At 48.9% G+C, this 21,359-nt stretch overlaps 2 protein-coding genes across 3 annotated transcripts; both read left to right on the forward strand.

Annotated features, from left to right (window-relative positions):
* The first annotated feature begins 227 nt into the window (after nt 1–227).
* LOC122729106 (histone H3.3A-like) lies at nt 228–1,437 on the forward strand. Its single transcript, XM_043967777.1, has one exon. It carries the CDS (start codon nt 657–659, stop codon nt 1,065–1,067), a length of 411 nt encoding a protein of 136 aa, XP_043823712.1. The 5' UTR covers nt 228–656; the 3' UTR covers nt 1,068–1,437.
* A 4,000-nt stretch (nt 1,438–5,437) lies between these two features.
* On the forward strand, nt 5,438–20,297 carry TSPO (translocator protein). Of its 2 annotated transcripts, XM_043967203.1 has the most exons (5): nt 5,474–5,556; nt 8,802–8,845; nt 13,163–13,358; nt 17,648–17,786; nt 19,744–20,297. In XM_043967203.1, exons 3-5 carry the CDS (start codon nt 13,177–13,179, stop codon nt 19,927–19,929), a joined length of 507 nt encoding a protein of 168 aa, XP_043823138.1. In that variant the 5' UTR covers nt 5,474–5,556; nt 8,802–8,845; nt 13,163–13,176; the 3' UTR covers nt 19,930–20,297. The 2 variants fall into 2 exon arrangements, with proteins under 2 accessions (XP_043823139.1, XP_043823138.1); XM_043967204.1 differs by lacking the exon at nt 8,802–8,845 and having other exon boundaries at nt 5,438–5,556.
* The last annotated feature ends 1,062 nt before the right edge of the window (nt 20,298–21,359 follow it).

The following is a 21,359-nucleotide window of genomic DNA, read 5'->3' on the forward strand; positions in this document are numbered from 1 at the left end:
TAGTGTCACAATCTGATTGGCTGACTGGTGCAATCTGATTAGTTGTCAATGGGGAAGTCTGATTGATGGACTGATCTACCACAGATGGGAGGTTGATACTATATGCTGTGATTGGTTGTTTCTGTAATGTTTTATGTAAATGAAGTGGAATGTGATTGGTGGAGAGGGACCCTTGAGGGGTATAAATAGAGGTGAAGGAGCGCGTCTTCTCTACTCTTTCAGAAGAGTCCCTCTCCGTCAAGTCTTTATTTGTTCTTTGCTGTGGGCTTGAAATTAAGGGACTGCACTGCTAGTAACGCTTGAACGACAAATGCCAGAGCTGTGTAAGTGCAATTTGAGGTGCGAGCTGCATTTATAACAACATCTTTCGGTGGAACAGCCAGACGAGGATAGTCTTCTAAAAGCAGCTGAAGCAGGTACTGCGGAGTGTTTGGAGCTTGGTCAGACACGGAAGAGGACAAAATCACCACGAGTCATCTTGCCTTTGTCCTCCTGCTGGATTTCCGTGACTAGAAGACAGTGAGGCTGAGAAGACTGAAATTCTGCCTCACGTAACACGGTATTCGCAGCCGTAGCTCTCCAGCTCTAGGGCCGCCTCTCGCTCTCGGAGCCCAAGCCGAAAGAGAAGCGGGGTGTATAAGGAGGTTTTCAGGAACATGGCTCGTACTAAGCAAACTGCCCGTAAATCTACCGGTGGTAAAGCCCCTAGGAAGCAGCTCGCTACAAAAGCTGCTCGCAAGAGTGCGCCCTCTACTGGAGGGGTCAAGAAACCTCATCGTTACCGGCCGGGTACTGTGGCTCTCCGTGAAATCAGACGTTATCAGAAGTCCACTGACCTTCTGATTCGTAAAGTTCCATTCCAGCGTCTGGTGCGTGAAATTGCTCAGGACTTTAAAACAGATCTGCGCTTCCAGAGTGCAGCAATTGGTGCTTTGCAGGAGGCAAGTGAAGCCTATCTGGTCGGCCTGTTTGAGGACACCAACCTATGTGCCATCCATGCCAAACGTGTCACAATCATGCCAAAAGATATCCAGATAGCACGCCGCATGCGTGGAGAACGTGCTTAAACTTCACGATGAGGGGAAACATTCTTCATTCTCAAAATGGAAAAAAAAACCCACCTCTTCCTGTTATTGGTTGTTTTGAACGTCAGATTGTTTTTTCCCCCACGGGGTCAAAAGGTACCTAAGTATATGATCACGAATGGAAAAATAGGGGATAGAAACGGGTATTAGCAAGTTTTTTCCATTTTCATTTGTGTGTGAGTTTTGAATATAAATGCGAGGACATAAAGCATTAATGCAGTGAAATGTTTCTGTGAACAAGTTTCAACAATTCAACTTTATAACAATTATAAATAAACCTGTTACATTTTTCTGGACAATGCGAAGATTTGGATTTTTTTAAAAAGTAAATTTCTTATTGATGACAATTAAATGGTGTTTGTAGCATTTTTATCATACAGTAGATTCCATCTATTCACTATACTTTTCTAACTGAGTTGTCCTACATGCAAGTACATGTTTTTAATGTTGTCTGTGTTCTGTGCTGTTTCTTTAAGTTTGCTATTAAAATACATTAAACTAAAAAAATAAAATAAAAATCCAATTCACACAGGTGAAGACATCACCTGGTATGTCATTGGTGCCCTTCATAAAAGGAAGGGCAAACGGAAAAACAGAGGCCCAGGGAATGAAGTTACTTGCCTCCTATTTTTACATAGGTAATTGGCAGCAGAGCTGGTGTCTGACCCATTTGAACCAACACTTCTGAATCTGGGGTCCAGGCTCTTTTCCCCTTAGAACTCCCTCTGTTACTCGAAGAATGTTTTAGAGAACAATAAACATATTTCTGGTACTGGGACTTGGCAGCTCAGATACTCACCAGTCACTTAGTTGTAGGACCCTGGACAAGTCTGTTCTCCCCTCTAGTGCCCAGCTAATCTAATCTTGAATTGCAAAGAAGGCCCATCTGCATTGGTAGAGGAAGTTCTCATTCTGAGCTCCCTCACCAGATGGAGTCACAGATACGCCTAGACGAAAAAACAGCCAAGTGATTCTTGCATTAGCTTACAGTGGGCTGGTGAAGAAGGAGCATAGAAATGAGGGTGAGGCTTCCCTGACCCCCTCCCCATATATATGGGCATCCTGGTGCCCCTTTGGCTGTGCTTGGGGTTACCAGAGAAAACGGATTTCTTTCTGGCTCACACCCCAGCGGCATTTCCACCAATGCAAAATGGTAGACACTAGCCAGCATGCTGTTGCTGCTGCTGGGGGAAGGGGAGGGCAGTAGGCAAAGAGCCCTGGTTTAGGACTCCCAGGACCTGGGTTCAAACTCTGCCAAATGATGCTTATTACATGTGTGACCATCTAGGGCAAATCAGTTAACCTCCCAGAGACCCATTTCTCCAGCTGTAACATAAAAGGGTTGGACAAGTTTTCCCCACTTCCTTACCCCCTTTCAGCTTGAGATATAGGATTCCTTCACCTGGTTCTTAGGGGATCCTTTTAGGCTATGTGAGCCTCTGACCCAGTGACTGGGATCAGGAAAGGTTCCATGGAGGGGCTGGCTGCTGAGCCCAATCTTGAAGGATGAGAAGGGTTCCAGGATGAGGAAGGAGTGTCTTCCAAGCCCAAGTGTATGGAGACCAGAGACAGAGCACAGCTGTGTCTGGGAATGGTTTCCCCTTGCCCCCCTTCCCCCCCTCCAGCCAGAACAGCTTGTAGGTCAATGTTGCCTGGACAGTAGAGGGTGCCAGGACACATCATATGAAATAAAATCAGGGGTAGCTAGATGGCGCAGTGGTAAAGCACCGGCCCTGGATTCAGGAGTACCTGAGTTCAAATCCAGCCTCAGACACTTGACACTTACTAGCTGTGTGACCCTGGGCAAGTCCCTTAACCCTCATTGCCCTGCACAAGAAAAAAATAAAATAAAATCAGAAAGATGAGTTGGAAGCAGCCTGAGGAGGGCCTTCAATGCCAGGCTGAGATGTTTGCTGTTTGCCCTGGTAGCAAGAGATGACACTGAAGATTGTGGGCCAAGGTTGTGGTATTGATCAATAACTCAGTGGTCTGGGGTCCCAGAGCTCTAGATCTGAGATCTCAAGGTCCCAAATCACAACCTCTGTGGGCTTTAGTTTTCTCATCTATAAAAAGGGGCCGGGGAGGGGTGGTGGTGGTGGTGGTGGTGGTGGTGAGGTTGGACTGTTTGATTGCCTAAGGTCCCTTCCTGTTCCACACCTACACTATGAACCTATATCCAGGCCCTGACACTCAGCTGATGAGTGACCTTGAGCTTAATAGCTTCAGTTTTCCCATCTGCACAATGGGAATGATGACCCTTTTCCTGTCTGGGTTGTATGGAGGAAAGGGCTCAGCGTCTTGTGACTTCTCAGACTTCGCCTTTAGATCATTCTTGATGAGGACTGCTTGTGGCAGGCCTGCTCAGGGTCAGTGAGTGTCAGAGACCGGATTTGAACCCAAGTCTTTCAATATCCAGGTTTAGAGTTCTGCCCACTGCACCACACTGTCTCCCTCAGCAGAAGGTCAAGTCTATTAGGTGGGAGCTATTCCCATTCATTCTGCCCTTGACTCCCTCCTAGGGCCTCATTCCTCTAATGGGTGACTTGTAGGGACTGGACCAGAAAATCTCCGAGGATCCATGATTATGTTGTTACCATAAGGTTTGGGAGGATGGTGGGATCATGTCATGGTTTACATTAACCCATTTTACATATGAGGAAGCTGAGGCCTGGAGAACAAAAAAGTGACTTGCCCAAGGTCCTACAAGAAGTAGCACAATCAGGATTTGAACCCAGGTCTTATGATGCTCAACATGCCCCCAGGTGAGTGAATGAATGAAGTGTTTATTAAGCACTTCCCATGTGCTCAGCACTGTGCTGGCCACTGAAAATACAAGCAGAAAAGGTGGACAGCCTCTGCCTTCAGGGAACTCCCATTCTATTGGGGGACACAACAAATATAGGGAAGCTTTCCAATCCAAGTCACATGGGAAAGTCCCCTGGTCCTTAGCAGCCAAGCCCGTGCTCAGGCCCCATGGTTAGTCATTCCCACTGACAAGCATCCTCTCCATTTCTGATGCTGAACCGTTAGATTTAGCTTTCACTGAGTAGGTGCCTGTGTGTTAGGCACCAGAGGTGAGGCTGGGGTTAGCAGAAGGAATTGGGGCTGTTTCCCCTGAAGAACTGGAGGTCTGGGCTGGCTCTAGGAGGGGTCATCTTGTTCTGCTCTGCCCCAGCAGAGCCTTCCTTCTTAGGAGGTTAGATCTTAGGATCTTGTCCCAAAGTGGAATGAATCAACCACCGTGACAGGTAGTGAGCTCCCCATTCATAAAGGGCTTTGAGCAGTCTGGGCATAGGCTAGAGAAATGACAAACCCCTAACGAGGTCCCACACGACTGAAATGACAGAACAACATCAGCATCCCCCAGCTTCCCACCACAAGATCTGCCACATAATAGGGACTTATTGACCGTGTGACCTTGGTCGAGTCCCCATTTCTGTGACTCAGTTTATTCCTCTGTAAGATGAATGGGTTTGGCTCGATGAGCTGCAGGTCCTCTCTATGGGCTGCCATTCTAGAGGTCTTTAGCAGGAGACGGGGCTGCTCCTGCTGTTGTGACAGAGCCCCGGGAGGGAGATGGGGCCATATGGAAATGCGGTGGCCGGGGCTGAGGAGCCACAGAATCAGTGGAATTGTGGAATTGCAAGCCTTGGCAGAGCCTTCACCTGCAGCTGGCCACAGGCAGAGACTTGGGGGTCAGCGGCTGGAGGGGAGTTCTGGGAGGCCCGGAGCCGGTGAGCCGGCTGCGTTAGGGGCGGGGGAAGAGCCCCGGATAATGGCCACATTGGGAGAGGGAGGGCACAAGAGAAGTCCAAGAACCAGGGCCCGAGAGGTGGGAGGAGAACCAGCACTAAGGAGTCGGTCCCTTTCACCCGCTTCCGAGGCCTGGCGGGGCTCCTATAACCCTGTAGGGGAACGGAGCCCAAGGACTGATTATTAGTCCCATTTTTCGGCTGGGCAGAGTGGGTAGATCTTGGCCTGCCTGAAATCAGGTCCCGTCGGTCCCTGGCTCCCCTGACTGTGACTCCGGGCGGGGCGAGCCTCTCGGGGCCCCGGGCAGAATGTGACAAGAGGAAAAGGTTCTTTACTTATTTTCTAGACCTGTATGACCGGGGTCGCGTCCGCGAGTGGGAAGTTTACGAAGCCCTGCTCTAAGACGGTCCGAGTTGTCTTGTGGCTTTTGTGAAGCGACTTTCCTTCGTGATGAGTGGTCCGCTGGTCTGGACCAACCAAAACACACAAGGGGAAATCGAGGCAGGGACGGGTTCCGCGGAGAGCCAGAAGGACCAAGGGAGATCGGATGCTGGGTGGGGCGCTTTTTCAGTGGGCGGCCTCTGGCCCAGCCCAGGCTTGGGAGGGCTGGGCGGGCCCTGGTTGGGAGGGGCGGGATTGGCCACCACCTCCTCCGTTGTCTTCTGTCCGGGCTGCACGGGTGCGCACCTTCCATCCCCTGCCCCTGCTGAACTTCCAGGTGAGTGAGTGGTTGCCCCGTGCCTCCCGTTCCCCTCTCCCATCCTCTGGAGCTGAGATCGGCCCCCTCGAGACTCACTCCCATCCTGCTCTCTGCAGTTCCCTGGGCGGGGTTTGAAAGGGCACCAGCCTACGAGTCTCCAGCCCTTGAGTTTTCCTTCGGGCTCTGGCCCTAGCTGCCTCTCTGTGCCACATTAGGCAAATCACGCTCCCTTTCTGGGCCTCATTGGTCCCATCTGCCAAATGAGGCCGTTGGACTCAAAGATGTCCGAGCCCCTTCCTAGCACTGACAAGTCTCTCCCCCGGCCTCGCCTCATTTTACTCATGAGGAAGCAGCGCCACTTCTCTTCTTTAGTCAGGCTCTGGGGCACTGCTAGGAAAACGCCAGCCTGCCCCGGGTCCCTCGCCTTCGAGGTGCAGGATAGCCCCAGACACAGCAAGCGGGTTCTAAGGACGGCCGGGTTCAGCCCAGCCCTGGCCTTCTCAGGTCAGCGCCTCCCCCCTCCCTCCTGGGTCAGACAGTATGGAATTGGGTGGAAGGCAAAGGTGCAGAAACAGTGCCGGGAGGCACCTATGGGACCATGAATTCCGATTTCCTCATTTTACAGATGAGGCAATCGAGTCCCGGAGAGTGGAAGGACATTGCCCAACCAGTAACAGACTTATTTAGCAACGGTACTTGGGAAGCCAAAAACTTTCTGCCACTTAGCGCTCTCCCAAGGTGGACCAGCTGGCCTCTGGAGGTAGTGAGTTCCCCACCCCTGGAAAGAATTCAGACAGAAGCTAGAGGATTCCTGCTAAGATTGGTCCAGATGCCTTCTGGTGTTCCTAAGGGCTGAGAGTTTTTTTGGTTTCTAAGCGGCTACATTGGAACCAGAGCCCCTGGGAATCTCCTGGCTGTCAGCCCAGGCGATTGTATAGGGAGTTGTTCCTCTTCACCCACTCAGAACGTGGAGGAAAGGGGAAATTGGAAGGGCTCGTAGCCTCCCTCTCTGCTCAGGGGCCACTTTTAAATCCCTTCTGAAGCTTTTATTAGAGGTGCTGTCGCCTTGGTTGTGGGACTGGTGGGCGGCCATTGCCTGAAGGGATGGAGGTCAGCCAGGCTGGGGGAGAAGATGCCTTATCCTTAGAAATCAGAAGATTCTCTTTGTGACCTGGTCTGGACCACTGCTCTCAGTAAACTGGAAGAGCAAGAGAGAGCAGGGGACTCCCCAACTCTCGTTTTACAGGGAAGGAAACAGAGACCCAGAGAGGTTGTGGCTTCCCCGGGGCTATGCATCATATCAAGGCAGAAATAGTTCAAACATAGCAGGTTTCTGGGTTGCCATCGAAGCCCCTCAAGATTTGGCACAAAGAAAGTTAGGGTACCAGTGTGAGACTGAACACTCACTGCATTTGCAGCCAGCTCTTTACCAGGGGGTGAAAAGAGTTGGAGGCTTCAGTGAACCAAGAGCTCAGGTGAGCCAGCAAAAGAACTCACACCAGGTTGGGGATGGGAGACCTAGGTGGTTCCATCTTGCGTCTCGCCTTGGCAGGGGTTGTCTCCCAGCTGCCTGCCTGAGATGCCTTCCTTCCTGCATGAAATAAGCATTTATTAAGTACCTGCTGTGTACTTATCACTGCGCTAGATGCTGGGGATAAAAATGGGTCCTGCCCTCAAGGAGCTTAAAGCATTTATCTTACTTGTAGATTCCCTTTTTTCCTTCTAGCACTACCCCCTAATCTCTGGGATCTCTCTAGTGTCTAGAGGCAATTCCCCCTCAAAAGATACTTTGTAATTTTTGTACTTAACTTTGTTTTTGTGGGGCAATGACGGTTAAGTGACTCTCCCAGGGTCGCACATCTAGTAAGTGTCAAGTGTCTGAGGCTGGATTTGAACTCAGGTCCTCCTGAATGCCTGTGCTCTATCCACTGTGTACTTAACTTCGTATCTACTTTGAGTATACTTGCTATCCATTTTGTATTTATCTGTGAATGGTTGTCTCTTCCTGGTAGAACTGAGGCTTCTTGAGTGCAGGTATCATGTCCCATTTTTGTTACTGTATTGCAGGCCACAGGCCCAGGTCTGGGATTAATAAAGTCATCAGCGATGACTGATGAAAAGTCAATGATGGGGGCAGCTAGGTGGCGCAGTGGATAGAGCCTGAGTACCTGAGTTCAAATCCAGCCTGAGTACCTGAGTTCAAATCCAGCCTCAGACATTTAACACTTACTAGCTGTGTGACCCTGGGCAAGTCACTTAACCCCAATTGCTTCACTAAAAAAAATAAATAAATAAAAAAATTCAATGATGGCCAGCATCCTGGCAGGAAGGAACAATTCCCCCAAAGTCCTTTCCTGAGAAAGGGGAGGCTGCATTTTGGAGTTGACTCATCAGGTGTTTGATTCTCCTGCAACTTCAGGAGGGAGTTGTTGGGTGGGGATCACAGACTCCATTTTACAGAGTAGACTCCCAGAGGGAAGAGACCTGCCCAAGCCAGCAGAGCTGGGAAGTGTGGGAGGCCAGGGGGAAAATCCTCCCGACGGGAATCTGGCTGTGCCAGGAAGCCCTCCCTGTGCCCAGGCTGCTCTTGGGATCCCATGCCAGGCCCATAAATGTGCAGCGTCATCTAGTGCTGGCACCTGGGCGGCTGGCTCAGGCCTGGAGAGCCTGGCCAACAACTGAGGCTTTGATAACCAGTTGTACAGGAAATGGGGCCCAAGGGGTTTGGCCTTAAGGGATGGGAGAAATCTGTGTGTGTGTGTGTGTGTGTGTGTGTGTGTGTGTGTGTGTGTGTGTGTGTGTGAGACAGACAGACAGACAGACAGACAGACAGATGTAGGGAGGGAGAAAAAGAAAGAGGAGGGAGTGAGAGAGGAGAGAGGGAGAAAGAGAAGGGGGAAAGAGAGAAGGAGGGAGAGGGAGGGAGGAGAGAGAGGGAGGGAGAGGGAGGGAGGAGAGAGAGGGAGGAGAGTAAGGAGGGAAGGAGGGAGACAGAGAGGAGGGAGGGAGGAGAGGGAGGGAGGAGGGAGAGAGCTCCAGGCTTAGGGAGAAGAACCCACATGAACTGGGGGAATGTCTTGGTCACTCTTCTCTCTAGTGGGAGCCCTGGGCTGTGAGAAGAGCATTTAGTTGGGAGTTGGGGCCAGCGGGCCAAGTTGATGATAATAGCTCAGGCTTGTCTAGAGCTTAAAGTTTTATAAAGAACTTTTCTCACAACAGTCTAGTAGTAAGTAGTGGGAGGTCTCCCTATCCTTATTTTACAGAGAAGGAAACTGAGGCTCCCATCAGCCGAGTGACTCCACAGCAGGTAAGGGTCAGAGCCAAGTCTCCCAACTCAAAGTCTGGGGCCATATAGCCTTTCCATTATGCCTCTTTCCCCCCTCATTTATTTCTTTAAAATACATTTTATTGATGTGCTTTTTTCACATCATAAGTGTTTCCAGATATCCATACCCACAGCATCAAACTCTCCCATATAACAATTATAGTGGAGCAAAACCAGCCAGTTGTGATCTTGTATGACTGTGTATGCAGTGTTCTGCCCCTGTAGCACTCCACCTCTCTACCAAGAGGAGGGAAAATACATTTCCTTGTTTGTTCTCTAGGACTAAGGCTGATTATGCCACTAACTTACTGTATGACCTTGGATAAGTCCTTTCTTCCTTCTTGGCTTCAGTTTCCACCTTTGAATAATGCCAGGGTTGGACTAGAGTTTTATGTTCTGGGTCTGGGTCAGCCAGGTATGTGTTTTGTCCTAAAAGTCCCACCGGATGGAGGCCCAGGGGCTGGGCGCAAGAACTTCTGGCTCTTGCTCTGCGCTGGTCCTTTTGGAGTGGTTTCTCAGGCCAAGCCTTTGAGTTCCATCCTGGGGCTTGCTTGTTTTGAAGGGTGCCTTCCTGGGCCCCTGGGGGCTGCTCACTGTGCTACTGTGGTGAGGTCCAGGACTCAGCAGGTCCTGGGGGTTGGGTGGGGCTAAGGGCTGGATTTTCTGAAATGTCCTGGATTGACAAGAAGTGGGCCCTGGATTGGCGTGGTCTAGGGGTCATAGCTTTGCTTAGGGCTTCGGTTTCCCCCCCTCTCCCCCAACTCTGGCATCTGCTGCACTACTCACCAGCTCAGTGACTTGTTGCTGAGTCATGATACTGCTTTGGGCCTCCTCAGTTTGCTCATCTATAAAATGGAAATGTCAGAGTTGGGAGGAACCTTTGAGATCATCTAGGAGAAGCCATTCATTTTACTGATGGGGAAACTGAGGCCCAGCAAGGAGATCAGATTCATCTGAAGTCACACAGCTAATCATTGAGAAAGCCAGGATGTAATCCATGTTGCCCAACTCCCTCTCTGGTGCTCTTTCCACCGTCCTAGGTTGCTTCCCTGGGCTCCACTCCCCTGGAGGTGAGAACTCCCTGAGCAGGGCTGGGCAGAGGGGCTGACTGGGCAGGAAGCTGCTTGTATTTTCCTTTAGTAGTTGTCATAACTTGGTCTAGGCCATCGGCTCGGTCTGTGACTCTCCCTTCCTGCTCCAGCAGGACCCACCTCAGTTTCCCTCCTTGCTGCTCCTCCTTTATCAGGTGTTGATTTGAATTTGGCTCTGAGCTGAGAGAGCTAAGGTAAGACCTGTGTCCTCCACACCCTGCCGGTGTTTCGGCTCCAACAGGAACAAGTGAGGGAACACCAACATCTTTCTTCTTTCATGGGTCCTCAAAGGAGGATTCTAAGAAACTGAACAGCAGAACCAGGAGGGACCTCAGGGACCACAGTCTTTCAAGGAGCGATATCAGAACAGCCGTGTGTAAAGCCATTGGCACCGCACTAATACCAGCATGAGTGGGCACCTTTTGCCATGTTCCCTTTGGAAATTGCACTTTTGTACACTTTTGACATTGCACAATGGTCTGCAACAGACTGGGCAAATATCCTAACAAAACCCCAGGCAACATTAACAAAATATGGGGCCCATCACCCTCACGCAGCTAGAGAAAGCTTTCCACTTCTGTGCAGACAAGGAGGAAAAAGACTGCTAGAAATCTTTAGACCATGTGGTGCACAGGTTAAAAAACCAAGCAAACAGGGCAGCTAGGTGCACCTAGCGCAGTGGATAGAGCACCGGCCCTGGAGTCAGGAGGACCTGAGTTCAAATCTGGCCTGAGACACTTAACACTTACTAGCTGTATGACCCTGGGCAAGTCACTTAACCCCACTTGCCTCACTTAAAAAACAAACAAACAAACAAACAAACCAAGCAAACCCTCCAGAAATATTTTGTGACCAAGATGGCAACCCGAAAGGGCACATGCCGTTGGGTTTGCTGAATGTGACACAAGGTGGCTCCACTCCTCTGATAGAACTGACAAAACCCCAAAGCTTTAAGAGCCAACTCAAAAGACCCTCCAGGGGTGACATCCCCAGGAACCCAGTCCATGCTATGTCAACCAATGGCCAAGCCCTGCAGATTTGTTTATGGAGACTGAAAGGTTTATGATGGCGATTCAGAATAAGGTTATTGCCACCGGCAACTGAATTAGGGTTCCTTAGGGATCCCCAACTTAGTGATCAATATGGGTGATACAGGATCGTACAACACATCGCTGCAGAATTCAAGAGTTTAGCACCTACTGAATACCTAGCAAGACATGACTTGGTAGCTAGACTTATACCATACATCAGAACCTTGCTAACCTTCATGGGCAGGTAACATCCCCAGACTACAAATGCAGATCTCAAAAAATCCTGCAGAATTCAACCAACCAACTATGCTGGAACCAAACCATTACTGCAGAACCCATTGCTGCTCCCTATGCCCGATTCTCTCAACATGATAGGGTGTTTTTTAAAAATGTATTTGGTCATCCCAAATATCCATAATCTTTTTTATATAATATTTTATTTTTCTCCATTACATGTTAAAATAATTTTAATCAAAAAAGCATTTTGTTATTTTCCGGTTACACGTAAAGATAGTTTTCTACATTTGTTTTCATAAGGTTTTTTGTTTCAAATTTTTCTCCCTCCCTCCCTTCCCTCTCCCCTCCCCAAGACAGAAAGCAATCTGATCTACGTTATCTGTGTACAGTCACATTAAACATATTTCTGCATTAGTCATATTGTGAGAGAAGAATCAGAACAAAAGGGAAAAATTTCAAAAGAAAAAAAAAAGTAGAAACAGTCTGGTTCGATCTGCATTCAGAATCTGCAGTTCTTTTTTCTGGATGTGGAGAACATTTTCCATCATGAGTCCTTTGGAGTTGTCTTGGATCATTGTATTGCTGAGAAGAGTTAAGTCTATTACACTTGGTCATCACACAATGTCTGTTACTGTGTACAATGTTCTCCTGGTTCTGCTCAGTTTACTCAACATCAGTTAAAACAATTTTTAAAAAAAGTTTTGAGTTCCATTTTCTATCTGTCCCTCCCTTTCCTCCCTCCTTCCTGAGACGGTAAGCAATCAGATACAGGTTATACTTGCGTGATCATATTAAACGTTTCCATATTAGTAATTTTTTACAAGAATGAAAGAAACAAAGTGAGAAATAGCATGCTTCAGTCTGTGTTCAGTCAATATCAGTTCTTTCTTTGGAGGCAGATACTATGCTTTGTCATTAGTCCTGTGGGATTGTCTTGGATCATTGTATTGCTGAGAATAGCTAAGTCATTCATAGTTCTTTATCATACAGTGTTCCTGTTATTGTGTATAATGTTCTGGTTCTGCTCACTACAATCTGCATCAGTTCATACAAGTCTTTCCAGGCCTTTCTAAATTATTCTCCAGAAGGGTAGGAACAGTTCACAACTCCACCAACAATGCATTAGTGTCCCAATTTCCCCACATCTCCTCCCAGATTTATCATTTTCCTTTTCGGTCACACACACACACACACACACACACACACACACACACACACACACACACACACACACACACTTTGGTAATCGTTTTGGGCTACAGACCTAGTAGTGGTATCGCTGGATCAAAAGGTATACAGTTTTATAGTCCTTTTGGGCAGAGTTCTAAATTATTCTCCAGAAGGGTAGGAACAGTTCACAACTCCACCAACAATGCATTAGTGTCCCAATTTCCCCACATCTCCTCCCAGATTTATCATTTTCCTTTTCGGTCATATTAGCCTGTCTGATAGGTGTGAGGTGGCACCTCAGAGTTGTTTTAACCAGACACTCATAATCTTTCAGTTATATGGAACAAAAAACTTTCAAAATACAGAGACCTAACAAAGAACAGAACCATGAGGGAACAGGATGAAGCACTTCTCTGTCGTCACTGTAGGCTTGTTGGCTGCTGGGGGTGCACCAGGGATGCTTGTAGTCAACCTATAGAGGATGTGCTCATATCCCAGTACTTTTATTCGACTATAAAAAGTAGTTCTTTTATCTTCCAGTGCAATAGTTTACAGGGCATTCGAATGGCAACTTGTCCCAGGGCTAGCTCCATCCCAAGATGAAGGCTAAGGATAATAAGGAGAATGAGATGGTAATAAATGCAACAGTAGTAGAATCAGAAGGAGAACCAGACTTTCTGCCTCCTGGCCCCGCCCCCCACCCAGCCCCACACTGCTCTAGACTCCAGCCAGTCAACCTTAATGGGACCCCCATGTCCTTTGTCTTTCAGAGCTCCTACTAGACATGGCACCCCCGTGGGTCCCTGCAGTTGGTTTCACGCTGTTCCCGAGCATCGGTGGCGTGCTGGGATCCCAGATCACAAGCCGTGAGGTTCCGATGTGGTATGCAACTCTAAAGAAGCCATCATGGCATCCACCCTACTGGACGCTGGGCCCTGTCTGGGGGACGTTGTACACAGCCATGGGGTAGGTCAATCATACATAACACCCCAAATACACAGAAGAATTAGAATCACAGAATCTTAGGGTTGGAAGGGATTGTTTCCCATCTGGTACAGGAATCTTCTCGGTAATTCAACCTTTGCTTGGATACTTCTGGTGATGGGGATCTTAGTACTTCACAGAATCTTTTGTACACTGAGTCATGGCAGTATGATAGGATGGTCAGAACTTGGATACTGTTGGCATTTAGGCCTTCAGAAGCCTGGATGATGAAGCCTGTGTCCTGGCTCTAAGCAAAAAAAGGGTGGACTCCAGGTGTGGAACAAGGCTTGCATTGTTTGCTTTACTTGCCTTGGCTTTTTATTGATCAGAGAGGGTTCTCTTGGGGGTGGGGCATTGATGTAAATGGGACAGTGATGTAAAAAGAGGCTTTGATAAATCATGAAACAACCACAGCTTTGGAGTTTGGAGATCTGGGTCCAACTCCTGGCTCTATTACTTATCACGTGCTCTTGGACAAACCACCACCTCTTGGAACCTCAGTTTTCCCCCACTGTAAAATAAGGGAGTTAGACTAGCAGCCACCCATCCCTAAAGCCATCCATCCTGGTGCAATGGCCCCTTGAGGCCAACCAGGACAAGAGAGATCCCTTTTCTGGGGATGGTGTGTCTCATGTCACCCCACAAATATACTCCTAAGTAGAATGGGCAGCCTCAGGAGGCACTGAACTCCCCATCCCTGCCCATCTTCAAGTGGAGTCTGCATGTCATGGGGATTTGCAGGGGGAGATTTCAGCTTTTCATTTATTTATTCATTCATTTGTTCATTAATTCATTCATTCATTCACTCACTCACTCATCCACCCATCCATCCAACTACCCACCCATCCATCCATCCATCTATCCATCCATCCATCCATCTAAGATGAAAGTAGAATAGTTCTGCCCTCGAGGAGCTTCTAATCTACCAGAACAAAAGTTTATAACTGGGGTCTGTGACCTGGCTTTTTTTTTTATTAACAGGAATATTGTTTTTGTTTGATTTTGGGGGGGCAATGGGGGTTAAGTGACTTCCCCAGGGCCACACAGCTAGTAGTGTCAAGTGTCTGAGGCCAGGTTTGAATTCAGGTCCTCCTGAACCCAGGGTCGATGCTATATAGAACAGATTTTTTTTTTTTTTTTTTTTTTAGTGAGGCAATTGGGGTTAAGTGACTTGCCCAGGGTCACACAGCTAGTAAGTGTTAAGTGTCTGAGGCCGGATTTGAACTCAGGTACTCCTGACTCCAGGGCCAGTGCTCTATCCACTGAGCCACCTAGCTGCCCCTAGAACAGAATTAAAAAAAAAAAATTCATTTCTTAAGTCCTTGTCCTGGGTTGCTACATGCAGAGTAGCACTTAATCATTCTTTTTCGCATTGAAAACTGAAATGACCTTTCCTCTGTTGAGCCTCAGTTTCCTTGTCCACAACCCCAGAAACCAACTAGGTCCGTTAGTGGATAGAGTACCATGCTTGAAATGAAGAAAACCTGAGTTCAAATCCTTTTTCAGACACCAGCTCTCTGATAATAGGCAAGTCCCCTAACTCCTGCCTGCCTCAGTTTCCTCAGCTGTAAAATGGGATAACAATAGCACATACCTCCTAGGGTGGTTGTGAGGATCGGATGAGACAATTTTTGAAAATACTTTACAAAACTGAAAGTGCTAAACAAGGGAGGTCTATTACAGTTACATTGTGGCACAGTGGATAGAGACCTGAGTTCAAATCTGACCACAGAAACGTAGTAGCTGTGTGACCCTGGGCAAGTCACTTACCCCCATTGCCTAAAAAAATTCACCCACCCAAACAAAAAAAACTCTATTAGGTTGAACTAGATGGCCTCTGATGCCCCTCCAAGCTCTGACATTCCAGTCGATTTGCAAACTCTGAAATTCCTTGGATCTGGGGTTCTAATATATCTAATTAAACCCCAGTGTCTGCTGGGAAGAGTAGAGCCTGTTCTCCTAGGCTTGGGGTCCAAGCTTTATCAAAATCATAACCGCTAGTGTTGATGTAACGACTTCGGTCTGGAAAGTGCTTTGTAGATGTTATTCTGTTTGTGTCTCACAATAAACCCCGTGGGCTAGGTGCTGTTATCCCTATTTTGCAGATGGGGACACAGGCTGAAGGTGGGTCACTGAGCTGTCCAGGGTCACATAGCTTTTAGCGTCTGAAGCAGGCTTTGAACCGAGGCTTTTTTGGTTCTTGTGCCGCGCTCTAGCCACTGAGTCATCCAGCCACCTGTATGTCCCTGGGAAAGACTCTTCCCTTTTGTGGTCTCTGTGACTCTAAATTTCTTCCTGGGGACCAGGTGAACACCCTGGAGGCTAAAACTGGGTTTTATGGAAACAGTTGCCTTGTCGTATGGCTCGAGTGCCCCCCAGTGGCCACAGGAGAAACAAATTTGCATAGTCCGTGGCAGCAGGAGTGTGTGTGTGTGTGTGTGTGTGTGTGTAGGGGGTGTTCGTACAGTGGCGGGCGGATCTGGATTGGATTCCAATAATCTTTCCTCTGTGACCCAGAAGCCCTCATTGCAGGGGAGGACCGATGTGAACCACAAGGGAGCCAGCAAGGATGGAGTGGATGGACTAGGACCACACCATCCATGGGATGGCCCTGGATCCAATCTTCCTTCTGACATTTACTATATGCCCCTGGACAAGTCACATCATTTCTCTCGGCTGTGCTCTCATCTGTAAAATGATTGAGCTGGACTAGATCAGGGGTTCTTAATCTGGGGTCCACGGACAGTTGCAGGAAGTCTATGAACTTGGGTGGGGAAAAAAGTTTTATTTCCACTCACCTCTAATTAATATTTAGCATTTCCTTCAATAATTGAAAACCCTGATTATGAGGGGGGGGTGGTTCTTCAGCTTCATCAGACTGCCTGCTGAAAGCCCAGATTCCTGGGACTGGGTGGCCACAGAGGTCCCTCTGGGCTCCTGGGATCACCTCCAGAATGGCCGACAGTGACAAGTAATTGAGGGCCAAAAGGATGGATGAGGTTTTGTAGCAGAAGAACTCCTGAACTTGCAGTCAGGAGAACTGGTTTCTAGTTTAGGCTTCAGTCCTTACCAGTTATGTGACCCTGGGCAAGTCCCTTCAGCCTGGAAAGCCTCAATTTCCTTTTCTGTAATAATATTGGCACTGCATATCTCTTTGGGCTCTTGTAAACTTTCATTGTGCTATAGAAATGTAATGATTAATATAAAAACCAAACATGGCAGTAAAACTTCAGAAAGAAATGCAATCGGGGCAGCTAGGTGGTGCAGTGGATAGAGCACCGGCCCTGGAGTCAGGAGTACCTGAGTTCAAATCCAGACTCAGACATTTAACACTTACTAGATGTGTGACCCTGGTCAAGTCACTTAACCCCAATTGCCTCACTTAAAAAAAAAAAAAAGAAATGCAATCAAGACAACTGCAGAAGTACAAGATAGACAGAAAGGGGCTAGACAACAGCTTGTGTGAAAAAGATTTGGAGGCCCTAGTGGTCTCCAAGCTCATTATAAGAGAGCAGTGTGACAGGGCAGTCAAAAAATGAATTTAACCTCAGGCTGGAGTAAAAGAGGCATAGTGTAGATAGAGACAGATGACTTGAGTGCAAATCCTGCCTCCAGCATTTACTAGGTATATGTGACAAAGGCCCATTACTTAGCCTCTCAGTGGGCCAGTCCACTCTCTAAGACCTGTATGAGTCTCTTTAAGACTGATGAGTCACCATCTGCACCAGTGGAGGGAATGTCCACACCAGGAGATCTCTCACATAGTTTAAATTACAGGTCCACAGCCCTCCTGGAAAATTCCTCCCTCCTAGCCCAATGACGTAAATGCTTTCCAAACTTGAAAGGCCCATACTGAGAATGTCAAAATTTGGAGTGCCTAGAAGGTGGTGGCCAGGACCACAAAGGGCCCCCAAATCATCCCCTACTGAGGGGAGAAGAGAGACCTGAGCGGGGAGCTGAGAGCTGTCTTCAGGTCTCTGGAGAGCTGGCCTGTGAAGCGGCCTCAGCCTGGGTGTGCTTGGCCCCAGAGGGCAGAGCCGGGGTGGGGGGCAAGTTATAAGGAGGGGATTTAAGGGGTGTCAGAACAAGCTGCCCGTTCCCTTGGATGGGGTGGCTTCGTCACCGTCGGCAGAGCCCCTTGGCGTGAATGCTGTGGAGAGATCTGCCTGGGGAAAGGTTGCACTTGACTTCCACGCTGGAGAGCCTGGGATGGGTTTTCTACCTCGCCCGCCATGGGGGGCTCACCTCCTTCCCGATCTGCTCTGTTTCAGGTATGGCTCGTACCTGGTTTGGAAGGAGCTGGGGGGCTTCACAGAGAAGGCCGTGGTGCCCCTGGGACTCTATGCAGGCCAGCTGGCTCTCAACTGGGCCTGGCCACCCTTATTCTTCGGTGCTCACCAGATGGGCTGGGTAAGTTTGGACTCTGTGCTCTCTGCCTTTTCTGACTCCATGAGTGTGCAGGGCACGATGACTTGTGACCCTCCCTTCGGTTACACTGGGTGAGAGCCAAGGGAGAAGGCGAGGTGATGATAAGTCATAATGGTGTCCTCTCCTGATGCATCCTTGTGGCTCAGGGGGATGCTGGCTCCTGAAAGGCTTCTTAGCACTAGTGATGGCCTGTCTCTCATCTGGGGCTCAGCCTGGCTGAGGATAGAGGGCTCATCCCACGAGGGTGGTTTCCCAGGTAGGGCCAGGGAGATTTTATTTTTATTATTTTTTTAAATTTTGGTGAGGCAATTGGGGTTAAGTGACTTGCCCAGGGTCACACAGCTAGTAAGTGTGTTAAGTGTCTGAGGCCGCATTTGAACTCAGGTCCTCCTGAATCCAGGGTCGGTGGTCTATCTACTGTGCCACCTAGCCACTCCTGGGCCAGGGAGATTTTTGGCCATGGAAATTCACTAAGACCATCTCCGCTGGTGGAAAGAGGATCCAAGCCGATACGTTCAGAGATCCCCACAGTGGTCCGGTGGTCAGCAGGCCCTGGAAGGCTGACAAAGCTCTCTTGGCCACAACCCTGGGAGGGGAGCAAAGCAAAGGCTGGTTTGCAGATGACAAATCTGAGTCTCAACAAAGCTCAGCTTGTCCAAGTGACAGGGGAGTGGGGGAGGGGGTGTTTGGGGGTCAAGTGATGCACACATCTTGCTGACGGGCACCTTGCGGACCTTGATATGCTTATTGGTGTTGACATCCCAGATAGAACTCTCCAAATATCCTGGGGTCTGCAGGCCCCCTGGTCTCTGTCTCCTGGGAAACATGGATTGTTTTTCATTTCAGGATTCTTTGGTTTCAGTGTCCAAAGGTCAAGGATTCCTTAGGAGTTAGGGCCTTTAGGTTTCACCCACTACACAAGGCAATGGTCTGTAAGTGGCAGAGATGAGATGTGACTCCGAAGCCAGCACTCTCTACCTTCACTGGGCACCTGGAAAACAGTGGGACTCTCTGGTGCCCAAGTTCTTCCTACCAGGCATGGCCAAGAGAGGACAGGGATAAATGTGGGGAAGGAAGGAGCCAGCTACGGAAGGGACTTCTGGGCTTCCAACTCAGATGAGATGAGACCTCCCTAAGCTGGTCCCACCTGCCCCAGGTGATTCTGTTGTCTCACCACCAAAAGCGCATTATGGGCCAGGAAATCGTGCTAAGCACTGGAGAGACAAAGAGAGGCAAAAACTGGCTTGATCCCTGCCCCCAGCTCTTCTCCTTCTAAATGGGGAGACAGGACATTAATAATTGTGTCCACACAAGATAGACACGGGGTTGATGGGGGACCCTGTCAAAAGGCACTTGCAGCCCCCAAGAAAGGCCCCTTACAGCAGTTGGGATTTGAGCTGTTTTTATTTTTGTTTTTTGGTGGGGCAGTGAGGGTTAAGTGACTCGCCCAGGGTCACACAGCTACTAAGTGTCAAGTGTCTGAGGCCAGATTTGAACTCAGGTCCTCCTGAATCCAGGGCCAGTGCTTTATCCACTGCGCCACCTAACTGCCCCTTGAGCCAGGTTTTGAAGGATGTTCTCTTCCTTGTTATCTCCATTGTGACTTTATGCAAGTCTGGCAGTTTTTACAACCAAGTGTGTTGTGAAATACCAAGTACAAATTCTGTATTTATCCCCATTTGACAGCCAAGAAAATGGAGGCCGAGGGAGGAGGTGACTTGGCTGAGCTCACACAGGGTGTCAGTGGAAGAGCTGGCACTTGAGGCCAGGTATCTCCTGACTTGAGTCCAAGGCTTCCCCACCCTGGCCCTGGCCCATCTGAGCTAAGGGGAGCAGCGGTTTCTGCCTAGAAATCGTTCTGCACTGAAAAGTTTCTGGGCTGGCATCTCAGGGTCCTTGTAAGTGTGTCCCTGAATGCCTCCCTCTTATCTCTCTGCAGGGCCTGGTGGAGATCATCCTGACCAGCGGGGCTGCCGTGGCCACCACCGTGTCCTGGTATTCAGTGAGCCCGACAGCTGCCCGACTCATGTACCCTTACCTGGCCTGGATGGTGATGGCCACAACCCTGAATTACTGCGTCTGGCGGGATAACAAAGACAAGAAGCGTCGCCCTGATACCGAATAAAGCAGCTCTGGGGTTTCTGTTTGAGATGAGTCTCAGAACCGAGATGAGGATGTGGCTAAAGCCAACTTGAGGTTCTCAGTCGGAAGCCTTCTCCTTAAGTGAGTCAGCTTGGCAAGGAAACAAAACACATTCCCTCTGTAGGTGGGGGCCACCCAAAGGGTGGCATCTCATTTGAAAATTCCCTCCTGGTGTCTCAAGATATATGAGAACTGGGCTGTGACTAGTTCTAGCGTTTTCAACCGGGCTCCAGCACGAAACAGCCCTTGTGCCTGTGGGCAGTGGAGTGAGCCAAGCTTGGTGCCACCATTTTGGTCACGCTCTAGTATGGTCCCGACTTTGAGATGCAAATAAATTTCTCAACAACCATATTGCGATGTGGATGTTTGATGTGGAGGAGATCCCAGGTCCTTTCGGAAACTCACCAAAGTATGTACAGAGTCTTTTCAAGGGGTGGGCAGGGGCGCGTCAAGAATGTTGGCCACAGCATCTGGAGAGTGGGATGGTCCCAGCCACCCCTCAAAGAAGTCCCCACCGAAGCATGTCCACGTGGTTGTTCAGCCTTTGTTGGCAGACCTCCAGGGAGGAGTCCACTCCCTGACTCTCTCTGCCAGACAGCGCATCCCACTTTGGGGCACCCCTCATTGCTGCCATCCAGCCTCACCTCTCCACAGCTTCTACCCATTCATTGCCCCTGGTTCTGCAAACAGAGCAAAGCTGACTCCCCTCCTACTTTCACATCATGGTCCTTTTTTTTTTCTTTTAAAAATGGTTTATTCATATTCTTTGATAACTTAGCTATTAATGATATTTCTAGATTTATGCTTCAGTTCTTGGATCTAATTTTTTTTTTTTTTTGGTGAGGCAATTGGGGTTAAGTGACTTGCCCAGGGTCACACAGCTAGTAAGTGTTAAGTGTCTAAGGCTGGATTCGAACTCAGGCATTCCTGACTCCAGGGCCGGTGCTCTATCCACTGCGCCACCTAGCTGCCCCTAATTTTTTATTATTTATTAAAACAATTAAAAAAAATTTGAGTACCCCAAATCCCGGCCCTCCCATCTCCATCACAATCCTTCTGATACCTGAGCATAGCTGTCACATCTGCCTCTCCACAGTTCACATGCTCCATCTCTTCATCTCAACACCATGTGCCTTCTTGGCTGCTCTCCTCAGGACACTCCCAGGTTATCAATATCTTTCTCAAAATATAATGGTGGTGGGGCAGCTAGGTGGCACAGTGGATGGAGCACCGTCCCTCGATTCAGGAGGACCTGAGTTCAAATCTGGCCTCAGACCCTTGACACTTATTAGCTGTGTGACCCTGGGCAAGTCACTTAACCCCCATTGCCCTGCAAAAAAACCCCATAAAAAAACCCCTGGCCCTTGGGGTGCGATGCATCTTCTGTGCTTGCTCTAAGACTTTGAGGAGTTC

Source organism: Dromiciops gliroides, chromosome 5 (genome assembly GCF_019393635.1).
Source record: "Dromiciops gliroides isolate mDroGli1 chromosome 5, mDroGli1.pri, whole genome shotgun sequence".
NCBI lineage: Eukaryota > Metazoa > Chordata > Mammalia > Microbiotheria > Microbiotheriidae > Dromiciops > Dromiciops gliroides.